The sequence below is a fragment of the Lampris incognitus genome, chromosome 4, assembly GCF_029633865.1.
Source record: "Lampris incognitus isolate fLamInc1 chromosome 4, fLamInc1.hap2, whole genome shotgun sequence".
NCBI classification, from domain to species: Eukaryota; Metazoa; Chordata; class Actinopteri; order Lampriformes; family Lampridae; genus Lampris; species Lampris incognitus.
This window is the reverse complement of record NC_079214.1, coordinates 61,479,934-61,493,535: the sequence shown is the minus strand read 5'-3', so window position 1 is coordinate 61,493,535 and position 13,602 is coordinate 61,479,934. Positions and strand designations below refer to the sequence as shown.

Genomic DNA, 13,602 nt, shown 5'->3' with positions numbered 1-13,602 from the left:
TACACGGTGTAAGGGTTTGTTTGTCATGTCGTCGCTGCTATTTTACAACTAGAATACCTGTACATGAGTCTAAATATGTACAACAACAAAAAGGAGAACAGTGTTCAGGCTACAGTATTCAGTCTATACACCGACATGTGGATAACAGTCACACACATGCACGCACGCTCGGATCTGCTATGCCGGAAAGTAACATGCTCCTTAGAAATCTGGATACGTGTTGTCAGAAAATACAGCAGGATCTGGAAGGCCGTTCTCCACCAGAACGTCAGAAAGAGAGCATAATATCAAAATATTTAAACTCACGGTGTTGCAGCACACTTAAAAAAAAACAAAAAAAAAACAAAAACACATAAAACAAAGTGAACAGACAGTCAAAACATAACAGCATGGTTTCTTACGGTTGGTCATGGCAAGGTCGGGCTGACGGGACTCGTTGACGGTAACTCTATCGGCTACCAAACGTAGCGCTACGGTACCAGACGGACACTACAGCTGTGGGTCACAGGCGGGACATGGGTCAGCAGACGTGACGGGGACAGGAGGAGAACCCGGCCAACGGCGGCGTCTGTAACTCGCACTACGGCGGGGGGACAGGACGGGACGGGGTTTGGAAGCAGATCCCACTTTTGATTAAAATGATCAATCCGGGAAGAGGCTGAGAGAAGACAAAGCAAGATGACATATCGATCGGGTGGACACCTCAGGAGGGGACCGGACCAAAAAAGAACAACAGAGCCTTCTTAATGATAAGTAATGACGCTGGGAGTTGTATCGCTGTTAAGCCCTCAGCTGTGCGCTCCTTAAGGAGAGTCCGGGTGTCACCCTCGGCCCTTCACACAAGTCTCCTCTTCCTCCGGCAGTGATTTAAATCAAAGCACAATGTGGTAACAAGGATTAGTACATTACCCTTCAAGTACAGCAGATTATTATGAATCGCTTCCTCCACTTGTTCCTCTTTTAGACGAGCTTTGAACCACACAAACACAACTAATGCTACCACGTGTGTGTGTGTGTGTGTGTGTGTGTGTGTGTGTCTACATTTTTGTTCGAGTGCCTGTTAGTTTCGTGTGTATGCCTATGATATGTCTGAATGTGGGGAGGGGGTACATTTAAAGGTAAATAACAAACACACATGCACGCACACACACACACACACACATTTCTGCGTGATGTCACAGAAAAATGAGGCAGCCTGCAAGTGGCTAAGAGAGGGTACAGAGGACAGGCTCAGATAGGAAACCACACACATGATTAATCATACCCCCCCCTCCCTCAACTGGACCCAATTCTTTCTTTCTTTCCTTCTTTCTTTTTTTTTTTTAACGAAATTCGCACGTAGTTATTCTATGTATTTTTGGCCTTGCAGCTGAGGAAATTTGGCGCTTCAAGAGAGGACCTTCTCACGGGTCTCTGGCAGCTTAAGGGCCAGCACACCTCCGCAGACGAGGGCAGAGAAAGCCAGGAAGATGGGGATGATCTTAGTGATGCCGATGAAGGCTGCGAAAATGAAGCTGGCAATGATGGCGGCGAGCTTGCAGATGCCGTTCAGGATGCCAAATGCAGTCCCTCTGCAGAGAGAGAGAAGGAGAGAGGGAGAGAGGGAGACAGAGAGATGGAGATATAGAGATAGAGAGACAGACGGACAAACAGACAGAGATAGGGATAGAGACAGACAGACAGACAGACAGACAGACAGACAGACAGACAGACAGACAGACAGATGGAGAGAGACAGACAGACAGAAAAACACAGAGAGAGACAAACAGAGCGAGAGAGATAGAGAGAGACAGACAGACAGAGATAGCGAGAGACAGACAGACAGACAGACAGACAGACAGACAGACAGACAGACAGACACAGAGAGAGACAAACAGAGCGAGAGAGATAGAGAGAGACAGACAGACAAACAGACACAGACAAACAGACACAGAGAGACAGACACAGAGAGAGACAAACAGAGCAAGAGAAAGAGAGAAACAGAGAGAGACAGACAGACAGACACACACAGAGAGAGAGAGAGAGAGAGAGAGAGAGAGAGAGAGAGAGAGAGAAACAGACAGAGCGAGAGAGAGACAGACAGAGCGAGAGACAGACAGACAGACAGAGATAGATAGAGACAGACAGACAGACAGAAAAACAGAGAGAGAGCGAGAGAGAGAGAGAGAGAGAGAGAAACAGACAGAGCGAGAGAGAGACAGACAGAGAGATAGAGAGAGAGAGACAGACAAACAAGCGAGAGAGAGCGTTATCAGAACCACCCTAGAAAAGGGAACAGATACTTACAGAAGCCTGTCTCTTGTGTGCTTTACCACAACAGTCTACATGTAATACTCTGTCAGGGAGCAGCGGGCTCTAGCATTGTTAATATTAAATGATAATTTACTGTAGGTAAAGTAAAGAAGGAAACAATATCCATCATAGAAGTGAACGACTCAATTCAATTCAATTCAAACTATTGAGACTGTCTGTGCAGACAGTGAGAACTAACAAAAAAACAAATGAAATCACACTAAAAACAACTTTTACAAAAGCAGTTTCCATAAAATCCCATCTTAAACTCACATCGGTGACTGCTTAAACAAATAATGTATAGTTCAACATCAGTTGATGGGATCAGACGAAGGGCCCAGCTGAGTGTCGTGGACTGAGTCTATACTGTACCTTTTAGCGGAGGGGTAAAGCTCTACAGAGATGACCTCCAGGCCATTCCAGGCCGCCACGCTAACGCCGTAAAACAGACACTGCCAACAAATAACAGCCCCTTGACTGAAACTCAGCAGCAGCAGGAAGGTACAGGCTGAGGACGCTAGCATAGACCCTCCTGTAAGAGAGGACAGATGGATCAGACGATGACGATGTGGCCTGTAAAAGAGAGGTGGACTCCTTTGTCCGCTGGTGTGATTCTAATTTCTTATATCGGAATGTTGATAAGACCAAGGAGATGATTATTGACTTTAGGATAAGCAAGATGGAGGTATCTCAGGTCACCCAGCTGAGATGGTCCAGTCTTCTAAACACCACGATGTCCACTTGGACAGCAAACTGAGTTGGAAGGAGAACACTAACGTCACTGTTAAGAAATCTCAGTCCAAATGATTCTTCCTTAGGAAGCTGAGATCATTTGACGTCACTAAGAAACTCCTGCATGTTTTTTTATGAGGGGGTTCGAGTCTCATTTTTCATGCTGTGCTTTGCTGGGGGGAAGCATATAAGCGGAAGACAAAAACAGAATTAATAAGCTGATTAAAAAGGCAGGTTCTGTATCCTGAATCCAAACTCACTGGAGGACAATTATTAATAATGATCATAAACTTTATTTATGGAGCACTTTTCATACAAGAGATGTAGCTCAAAGTGCTTTAGAATGAAATAAAAACAAAAATGCAACACATTAAAACAGCGGCAAATAGAAAGACTATAAAATTAGACAATAAAAAGACAGTAGATGATAAAATACATAAGTGAAAGTAGAAACAGAAACCAGTAAGCAAAATAAAATATGCGATATTTAGTCAAAATAATGGTTAAGAATGACATTAATTAAAAGCCAAATCGAATAAATGGGTTTTCAGCTGTTGTTTAAAAATGTTTACAGAGTCCACATCTCTTATAGGTCTTGGTAGGGTAGTCCATCATTTTGGAGCATAGTTAAAAAAAGCTACGCCGCCTATTTTCTTGTGTGTATCGTCTTTCGGCTTGTTCCCCGTTTCCCAGGGGTCACCAGAGCAGATTTGATATTTTCCATCGGTACCCTGTGCACAGCACCGATGGCAATCTTGTCAATCCGCATAATGATTTGGCAAAAGACTCAGCAGTAGAAGATCTAAGAGCTCGTGAAAGTTTTCAATGGCCTTCTTTGGAAAACCAATAAAAACAGCATCACATTAATCTAATCTGTCTGAAATAAAAGCATCTTTGTAGGATAGGCTTGGCCGTACTTTGGCAATGTTTCATAAGTGGCAAAAAGCTGCTTTGGTCACCTTCTTTATAAGTGAAGTAAAATTTAACTCTGGATCTAGAACAATGCCCAGGCATGTTATTTCTGGTTTAATCTTGGGAGCCAGATGCCCAAGTTTGCAAGAGAGTAGTTCTCTTTTAGCATGGGGGCCAACTATGAGTATTTCAGTTTATCTTCATTTAGTTTCAAGAAGTTATTGGTCATCCGATTTTTAACTGCTGTCATCCCAGTAGTCAGGGAACACAGTGTATCATTATTGTCAGGCTTGAGTGAAATATACAGCTGCATGTCATCAGCATAACTATGAAAATTAAGTTTATATTCCCTGATGATATTATCTAAGGGCAGCATATATAGCGAAAAATGGAGTGAACCAAGACATCTTCCCTGAGCAACCCCAAAGGGCAAATCATATTTTCCTGATACATGATCTCCAATGGTTAAAATAAAAAAGAATTACTCCTGAAATATAAGATAGGAACCAGTTTAAAAAGTTTTAGTGAGCCCAACCCAGTTCTCAAGGTGATCTGATGTTATTACTGTGTTATTCTGAATAACATGGTCAATTGTGTTGAATGCAGCACTGAGATCCAAAAGAATCAGAACAGAGACCTTATTGTTAATTCTGAGGTCACTGGCAACTCCACAATAGCAGTCTCGGTGATGGCCTCCAAGATCCAGGCGACTTCCACACCGGCCGACTGACCACTGTTACTGGTGTGATGAGCCTGGTCACATAGCCGGCAACTGCCCAGCACCAGCACCAAAAGCCAGAGTCACTCGGCCAGCAGGGAAACGACGGCAGAGTGGCCTAGTGAGGGGACCCCCACTCCAGTCTCCAGCCCCCCTTCAAGGCTGATGCACGCTGGTTGGCCGCCTAGGTCACACCAAAGGACTGTATCTGAACTGCCAACTCGAGGGTTGACCCTGCCAGGCCCTGGTAGACATGAGGTCTACCATTTCCCTGGTGCGACCTGGCATCCTCCTTGGCACCACAGGCCCACTCTCTGTGGTATGGTCACCAACCAACACCCAGCTGATGATGGTGAAAGGAGAAAAGGCTGGCATGAGAAGGAAGAAGTCACTGCGAGTCCAGGCTGAAGTCCAGGAGCTGGCGCACGATTTCTGGCTCGTCAACATCCAAGACCCGTACATCATTGGCCTAGACCTGCTGACGTGCTGGGGAGCCAGTGTTAACGTGTTGGGGGCAACCATCACCTTCGGCACGAAGACCGTGGTGCTCCAGTCCGGTCAGGGGAAGAACTTTCCCAAAGACCAACGAGCCAGTCGCCAAGCAGCTGCCGCCCAGCAGGCACAGAGCCCCTGAGTGACATTGGTGTGCTGCTATTACTAGCGGTAAGAAGAATGTGGTCAGATGCTTGTTGTGCGTCCACTTTTACGTCAGACCGCTTCTTTTTTATTTCAGCAACAGTCCGACTTCCCGAGGCAGCAGCATTATACTAGATGTTTTGACCCAATCCGCGTTCCCCCACATGCTGCCACTCTAACATCTTTTTGGCATTTGTAATGCCCACACCGTGTCCACCAAACATCTTTTTTATTGTCTCAACCTCCCCAACAAGAACTTAAATTTCACACTGTGTGAAATATCTTTTGTCAGCCTTTCTGTCGGCATCTGTCACGCTCATCTTCATGCTGTCAGTACGAATGAATATGAATTAGGGGCGTTTCACTGACTGTTGACAACTATGAGCATTACAAGGGTGGGACATGAAGTTCGCACAGATGTGCCACATTTCAGGTTGAATGTGATTTGTGAAGGGAAATCGGCGTAGGACGTGCATGCGCACTGTGTTATAAATCAGAACAGTTTTGCGCGTAAGCAATTTCTGTGTTTCATCTGTACAGAACCTTTTGACGTGGATCCTCCGCACAACTTTACAAATGAGGCTCCAGGTATGGAGGGTGGGGAGTGTAATGAGGTCTGTGGCCAGCAGGGGGGGTTGTACCAGTGGCAATAGATTTAGATGACTGCATAGAACAAGAACTGGTGATCAATGAGGAGTGAGTCTCCAGAGCAGGGACACACGTGCTGGTGATTGTGAACAGTCATGCTAGTAGGCTAGACAGAGTACAGTGAAATATGTTTGCTGACAACATACGCGAGCCCAGCCCATTAGAGCGAAGACCATCTCTCCTGAAGACCGCAGAGCGCTCCCAGAATAGATTAAAATGTTCAACAAAACCAAAGTTTTGAGCTCTACACTGAGTCTGAAGCCACTCTGGTAGACTGGGGAGCCTGCTAAAATGCCCAGGTTACTCTAATAAAGAGAACCAGCTCCAAAATGCAGACCGCTCTATGTTATGAAGGCCACTTTTATTTACATACTGTTTTTAATGATCTTAAAAGTTTCTTTGGTGACCAACTGGTGAACTCAGAGAGAATTGGGAGGTCCTTTGTTCCAGCTGCTGCAGTCAAATTCTTCAATGAACACTGGCAGTGACCGCTTGAAAAGATAAACCGAACTTGTCTGGATTGTAACTGTACTTGGTCTTTCTTATCGTTGCTGTTTATATACACATCGGTTAGGTGTGGCGCCTGCTCCTGCTTATCATCATGTCAAGTGTAGGACTTCTTTTTACTATGTGTTGTTTATTACTGTGCGTGATGACAGCCTTCGTCTATTGTTGATGTATTTATGCTCTGTGTGTGATGGCAAATTAATTTGCCCTTTGGGGGATAATAAAGTTCTATAGATAGACGGATGGATGGATGGATAGATAGATGGATAGATAGATGGATGGATAGATACGTAGATAGATAGATAGATAGATAGATAGATAGATAGATAGATAGATAGATAGATAGATAGATAGATAGATAGATAGATAGATAGATAGACAGATAGACAGATAGACAGATAGACAGATAGATAGATAGACAGATAGATAGATAGATAGATAGATAGATAGATAGACAGATATAGATATTTTCGATTCTCTCAACCTTGAAGAAGAAGAAAACACGTTATTTGTCATTGCAAATACATACAATGAAATTCGTTTTCTGCATTTAACCCATGCAGGAGATATGCTAGGAGCAGTAGGCAGCTGCGGGGACCAACTCCCGTTCTTCTTTCCACTAGGAGAGAAGAACTGGAGTTGGTCCAGTTGGAGTTTCCTTGGTCAGTCAACTCTGGGTTGGAGTTGGAGCTGCTTTGGTCAGGGGCACAGGCAGGAATACTAACCCTCGCTTGAGAGCGATGAACTGACAGTCAGATTGTTGTTTGTATTGACCATGTTCTGGCCTCTGTCTGAAGGACTACAGATGTATTCTAGTCTTGATTGCAAGATAGATAGACAGACAGACAGACAGACAGACAGACAGACTCACACCTTCCTTTAACTCACTATATCTCTACCCAGCTTGACTCCCACCTGAGCTCACCAATAATTTTGATTCTTCCTATCTTGTCCATGAAGAGAGCTGAGATGATGTTGCCCGGCAGGACGGCTAAACTTCCTAGGAAGCTGACCATGTAGATGACGATGTCATTCTCCTCCTGGAAGTTAAGATGGCAGCCCTTCTTAGGATGGAGGAAGGTGGTGTTCTCCATCCGGCAGTCTTTAAACTTCTCCTGCCAGAGGTCTGGGGGGCACAGACGAAAGCAAGAACGTTCACGTGTATTATCTTATCTAAACATTTAGCTCACATCGTGTAAAGAGAAACTAAAGAGAGGCGTAAATCAATGGGCTTTTCCCTCTAGTTCAAAGCAGTGGCAAGAAGGCCACAGGGGAAACACCATCAGAGTCACAATTTTGACTTTTAAGAGTTGTTGCCCTTAACCTACTCCCCAAGCGCTGTAGCTTCTTCCCACAAATTATTAACACCTAAAACAATCAAAGTCCTGAGTTAGACACACTTTTTAAAAACATGTCTAATGAAAGAACGATCAATGTCCAATGTGTACAAAGGAAAAACGATCACAGTGTCGCTGGCGAGGTCCTGGTCAGACCACATGACCAGATCCACAAAAAAAAGATATAAAACCAAACCATAATTTTTATGTGAAGACTGTGAGAGCGTTTTGAAACCTTAAAATTGATTTTCTAAAAAAAAAAGTGACTGTGATCATTTTTCCCGTGGCCTTCGTTTACTTTTCCTTCTTTTCAATATATTTACAGACTAGTCTTCTGGATCAGCAGGAGTTTTGGAGTCTAAGTGACACGAAATTAAATGCTTCGTTCATTATAGATGAACCTGTTGGTAAAACATCAATTTCTTTCAGTAAATTGTATTGTATTGTATTATTGTACGTTAACAACTGTATTCTATTCATTTATCTACTGCTTTTATCCAGAGCACGTTAGAAGGAGTGCAACAGGACAGGCTTTGTTTCCACGACGACCAACAGATGGTCAGAAGAGTCAAATGTAATGGGTCTTAATGGAGCCAGCAGACCCGTCTGTCTGCCCAGTACCACAGCCTCCTGGTGGTGGATATGCAGTCCTTCCTCACCCTCCAAATTCATCAGCAAAAAACCCCAATAAAAACATAATAAACCTTATAGATGATTTATTTCCAGTTTCATCCATCCATTATCCAAACCACTTATCCTGCCCTCAGGGTCACAGGAATGCTGGAGCTTATCCCAGCAGTCATTGGGCAGCAGGCGAGGAGACAGGAGACAGCCTGGACAGGCCGCCAGGCCATCACAGCCCCCCCCCCCAACACACACACACCTAGGGACAATTTAGTATGGCTGATTCACCTGACCTACATGTCTTTGGACTGTGGGAGGAAACCGGAGCACCCGGAGGAAACCCACACAGACACGGGGAGAACATGCAAACTCCACACAGAGGATGACCCGGGACGACCCCCAAGGTTGGACTACCCCGGGGGCTTGAACCCAGGACCTTCTTGCTGTGAGGCCACCACGCTAACCACTGCACCACCGTGCCGTCCCGGTTTCACACAGTTCCACTGAATTCGTCCCGGTACCTGTGTTGTAGAAGATGGTGTTTTTGATGGTGCAGTTCTCGAAGAAGGTGTTGGTGGATCTGACATCCTCAAAGTAGCAGTTCTCAAACAGCGACTCCTCGAACTTCACGGACTTTATCTCAATGTTTGCAAACCTAAATTGAATGCACAGAAACCATGTCACGCGGTGACACAAATCTGCCGGAAACTACAACCTTGAAGTGAAACGTACTACAACCATTTGACTAAACTACACAAATGACTGGAGCAATGAACAAATATCTACTATTTGTTTGATAGATATGACTCTTAAATGTTGTTTGAACATTTTCCATTTCTCATACTTTGAGCTCCAAAGCCATTCTTTTGTGATTTGACGGACGTGAGTGAGGTGCAGGGGGATCTTTACTTGTCGTGAATGTACTCCCCCTCGCGGTGGATCTGGTTGACCAGGGAGAAGTTGAAGTGGAACCGTTCCACCCGTTCTCGGTGGAACACCCTCACCTTGGCCTCATACTCCTCGTACTGCATGTACTTGATCATATCGGGGAACCACACCCCTAGCCCGTGGTAGCTGAAGCACACACACACACACACAATGAGCAGGGGTGGGGTGATATTAGTGATATTCCACTTAAAGGGGTGATTAGAGGTTCTTGTCATGTCAAAGGTCTGGGGCATCGCTCCTGGAGGTGGGATTTGGTGTCCTGTTCAAGACCACAGGTGGGTGATGGAGGCCAGATTGGTACTTTAGGGGGTCAAAAAGCGATGTTTTTTCCCCACTTGTTTGGATTGATTTGAGCTTTTAGTGTGATGCAACGTGGTAGCCAGACATGTAGTCAAGAACACCCAAGTCCAGACCAAGGCTTTATGACTGAAGCTGATCGAGTCCAGGTCAAGTTTGAGACCTGGAAACACACACTAAAAACTGTTTTTGGTGAGGGAGGGAGGCGGGACGCCTCTTGAATTGTCATAATCAACTTATGAGACTAGTCTGGCTTGTGAGGTTAAAGATGCGTGGTTTAACCTGGAGTCTACAGCCAGGGAGGAAGAGGAGTTTCCTGGGGTGGTGAGGCGTCTTCTCCTTGCCGTAACCCTCTATAGTGGATCTACAGGCTAAAGTTTTAATGATAGTACACGTTCAGTCTCTACCTGAAGGCCAAACAAAACCACACGATAACCAGGAACAGGCCTTGCAGTCTGAGCTCCGGAGCGGACAGCGACATCACATTAGCCATCACCTGCAGGACAGACAGACACATTTTTTTTTTCATTCCTCACCCGTTTCTCAGCTCTTCTTTCCATTTTTGCCAGACCCCTGCACTCTTTACAGTACGTTGCTTAGTAATCCTGGTTACTCATTCTGGATCAAAATAACTATATACTATATAAAACTGGCAAATATGTAGACAAAGCGTTTGATGTCTCATCGGTTATGTTTGCTGAAGCCACCTCAGTGATGAAGGGAGGACGTGATTGGCTGACCTGCTGGACCATAGTCATGTGTCTGACGGTCCATCGCTGGAAGGCGGTGCCAGTCTCACTCTGGATCTCTATGAACTCGTCCTCTTGAGTTTGAGGAGTCTTGATGTTGGAAACCTGCACAGGGGATTAAACCGTTATGTTATCATCATCAGCATCATCAGCATCATCATCATCATCATCATCATCAGCATCATCCATCTCGAGATGCAAGTAAATGCATTAATATTTACCTATGCATGGATGTATGTACAGGATGTGTATGTATGTATGTGAGTGTGTGTATGTGTGTATGTATTTACATGTTTATGTGTAGTATATACACTACCGTTCAAAAGTTTGGGATCACCCAAACAATTTTGTGTTTTCCATGAAAAGTCACACTTATTCACCACCATATGTTGTGAAATGAATAGAAAATAGAGTCAAGACATTGACAAGGTTAGAAATAATGATTTGTATTTGAAATAAGATTTTTTTTACATCAAACTTTGCTTTCGTCAAAGAATCCTCCATTTGCAGCAATTACAGCATTGCAGACCTTTGGCATTCTAGCTGTTAATTTGTTGAGGTAATCTGGAGAAATTGCACCCCACGCTTCCAGAAGCAGCTCCCACAAGTTGGATTGGTTGGATGGGCACTTCTTTGAGCAGATTGAGTTTCTGGAGCATCACATTTGTGGGGTCAATTAAACGCTCAAAATGGCCAGAAAAAGAGAACTTTCATCTGAAACTCGACAGTCTATTCTTGTTCTTAGAAATGAAGGCTATTCCATGCGAGAAATTGCTAAGAAATTGAAGATTTCCTACACCGGTGTGTACTACTCCCTTCAGAGGACAGCACAAACAGGCTCTAACAGGTACTATTTAATGAAGATGCCAGTTGGGGACCTGTGAGGCGTCTGTTTCTCAAACTAGAGACTCTAATGTACTTATCTTCTTGCTCAGTTGTGCAACGCGGCCTCCCACTTCTTTTTCTACTCTGGTTAGAGCCTGTTTGTGCTGTCCTCTGAAGGGAGTAGTACACACCGGTGTAGGAAATCTTCAATTTCTTAGCAATTTCTCGCATGGAATAGCCTTCATTTCTAAGAACAAGAATAGACTGTCGAGTTTCAGATGAAAGTTCTCTTTTTCTGGCCATTTTGAGCGTTTAATTGACCCCACAAATGTGATGCTCCAGAAACTCAATCTGCTCAAAGAAGTGCCCATCCAACCAATCCAACTTGTGGGAGCTGCTTCTGGAAGCGTGGGGTGCAATTTCTCCAGATTACCTCAACAAATTAACAGCTAGAATGCCAAAGGTCTGCAATGCTGTAATTGCTGCAAATGGAGGATTCTTTGACGAAAGCAAAGTTTGATGTAAAAAAAATCTTATTTCAAATACAAATCATTATTTCTAACCTTGTCAATATCTTGACTCTATTTTCTATTCATTTCACAACATATGGTGGTGAATAAGTGTGACTTTTCATGGAAAACACGAAATTGTTTGGGTGATCCCAAACTTTTGAACGGTAGTGTATGTGGGTATGAATTTACTGTATGTACATGTATGTGCACATGTAGCGTGGTTCCATATGACTGTTAAGAGGTCCCTGTGTCACGTGTCTCCACAAATCTGTTTACGTCTCCAGAAACCCTTCTGGATTTATTTGACTTCGTGATTCTTACTCTGATTCTGGAAATGACAAAGGTGGTCAGCGACAGTTGTTATTCTCTTGCGCTGCCTTACAAATACACAAGCCGGTGACTTTATCTTTAGTTTAGAATGAGGCCTACTTGGTTTTGCCAGTCAACACTGGGTGGACGGAGTAAAAGATGATAAAAGATAACCCGTTACTCAGTTAAAATATGACCCACAGTTTCAAAAATTGCTGCATAAATAATTTGGATAGACAGAAAAAAATGACTCCCATTCTCAAATGGACGCTGATCAGTTACTGCCTTTGGCCTTCGGAGGGTAGCGACGAGGCAGAACTTTATTTTCTGTGCAGTAGGACAGACTTACCGTGAAGACCCTCTCTGGCTCCCCCTTCGCCTTCCAGTTGGTGTCATGTACCTGCCGCAGGATCATCCACGCCTCGTCATGTCTGGCACTCTGACACACACACACACACACACACACTGATTAGTCTGCCAAACCTGTGCGATACACCAGGTATTACAGCGTATATACACACAGTACATGTGGTAAGGCTGCTGTCACTGTGGATGACAGATATGGAGGGCGTAGCGACGTCCTGCTACCTAGCATAGCGGTGTCATGGTGCTCTCAGATGTTCACGGTGGTGCAGTTATCAGGAAGGGGACCCAGATTTATCATGATATTTGTTTTCTGTATGAAATCATTTTTCAAGCGTTTATCCTCTGTGCTGTGTTGGTTTAGTGTAAAGTGGTGGGCATTGTAGAGACCTACTTTCATGCATGTAGCCTGCGTCTACACTTTAATGGAAACTGTTTAATGTGGTGTTCATTGTAGAAGTGTCTGTACCCTCCATTAATACTACAGTTGTTCATTTCACTGATCAATTGTTCCTTCCCAGATAGCATCTGGATGTGGGCCACTTCAGGCAGTGATGCGGCAGTGGTGGCCTTCTTCTGGCCCAGACAAAATGGATGTGAGCCTGAAGTGGCCCACATGTATAATAGCAAATATGTCCCAGATATGCCAAATCACATGTGGGCCTTTTTTTTTTTTGCAAAGGCGCGGTGCTCTCGGCAACATGTCATCTGGATGTGACCCTGAAGTGGCCCATGTGGTAAATGGTGAATATGGCCCAAATATCACAAAACAAATATGGGCCACCTTTGGCAAATATGTGGCACATGCTGCATTGCTATGGCTTGGTTCTGGCCCAGATCTGGCAAACAGGAACAGACCGCCCAAGTGCCATCATTCCACGCGGTGTGTGGGCCGGATGAAAGTGTCGGTGTGGGACGGGGCCGAGCCACAAAAATTTTGCTATCTGGGCTTGTCATTCATTTGCATAATAATGAATTAGCAAAATGTGCCTTATTTTGTTTTATAATCATTCTTTTATTTGAATTTGTACTTGTTGGCTTCTGATATCTGAACATCATGTCTTCCGTTTCTGGGGTGTTGTGACGCAGTGCTAGCATGAAGCCATCTTGTGATGGGGGATGTCTTGAGCTCGATGAAAGGTGCCATGTGTGTGCAATGCTGCGGAGTCCTCCCTCATGCTTTGTATTGAAAC

The 13,602-nt window shown here is 44.4% G+C and overlaps 1 protein-coding gene across 1 annotated transcript in view; it reads right to left on the bottom strand.

Moving 5' to 3' along the window:
- Positions 1-1,387: 1,387 nt before the first annotated feature.
- The window catches only part of sv2ba (synaptic vesicle glycoprotein 2Ba), a 28,336-nt gene continuing 16,121 nt past the window's right edge, over positions 1,388-13,602 (bottom strand). The window contains exons 5-12 of the mRNA XM_056278690.1: positions 12,396-12,485; positions 10,392-10,505; positions 10,059-10,147; positions 9,316-9,480; positions 8,928-9,061; positions 7,371-7,571; positions 2,665-2,824; positions 1,388-1,571 (exon numbers count right to left, since the gene is read on the bottom strand). Coding sequence (XP_056134665.1) covers positions 1,388-1,571; positions 2,665-2,824; positions 7,371-7,571; positions 8,928-9,061; positions 9,316-9,480; positions 10,059-10,147; positions 10,392-10,505; positions 12,396-12,485 — 1,137 coding nt within the window. The remainder of the gene's footprint in view (positions 1,572-2,664; positions 2,825-7,370; positions 7,572-8,927; positions 9,062-9,315; positions 9,481-10,058; positions 10,148-10,391; positions 10,506-12,395; positions 12,486-13,602) is intronic.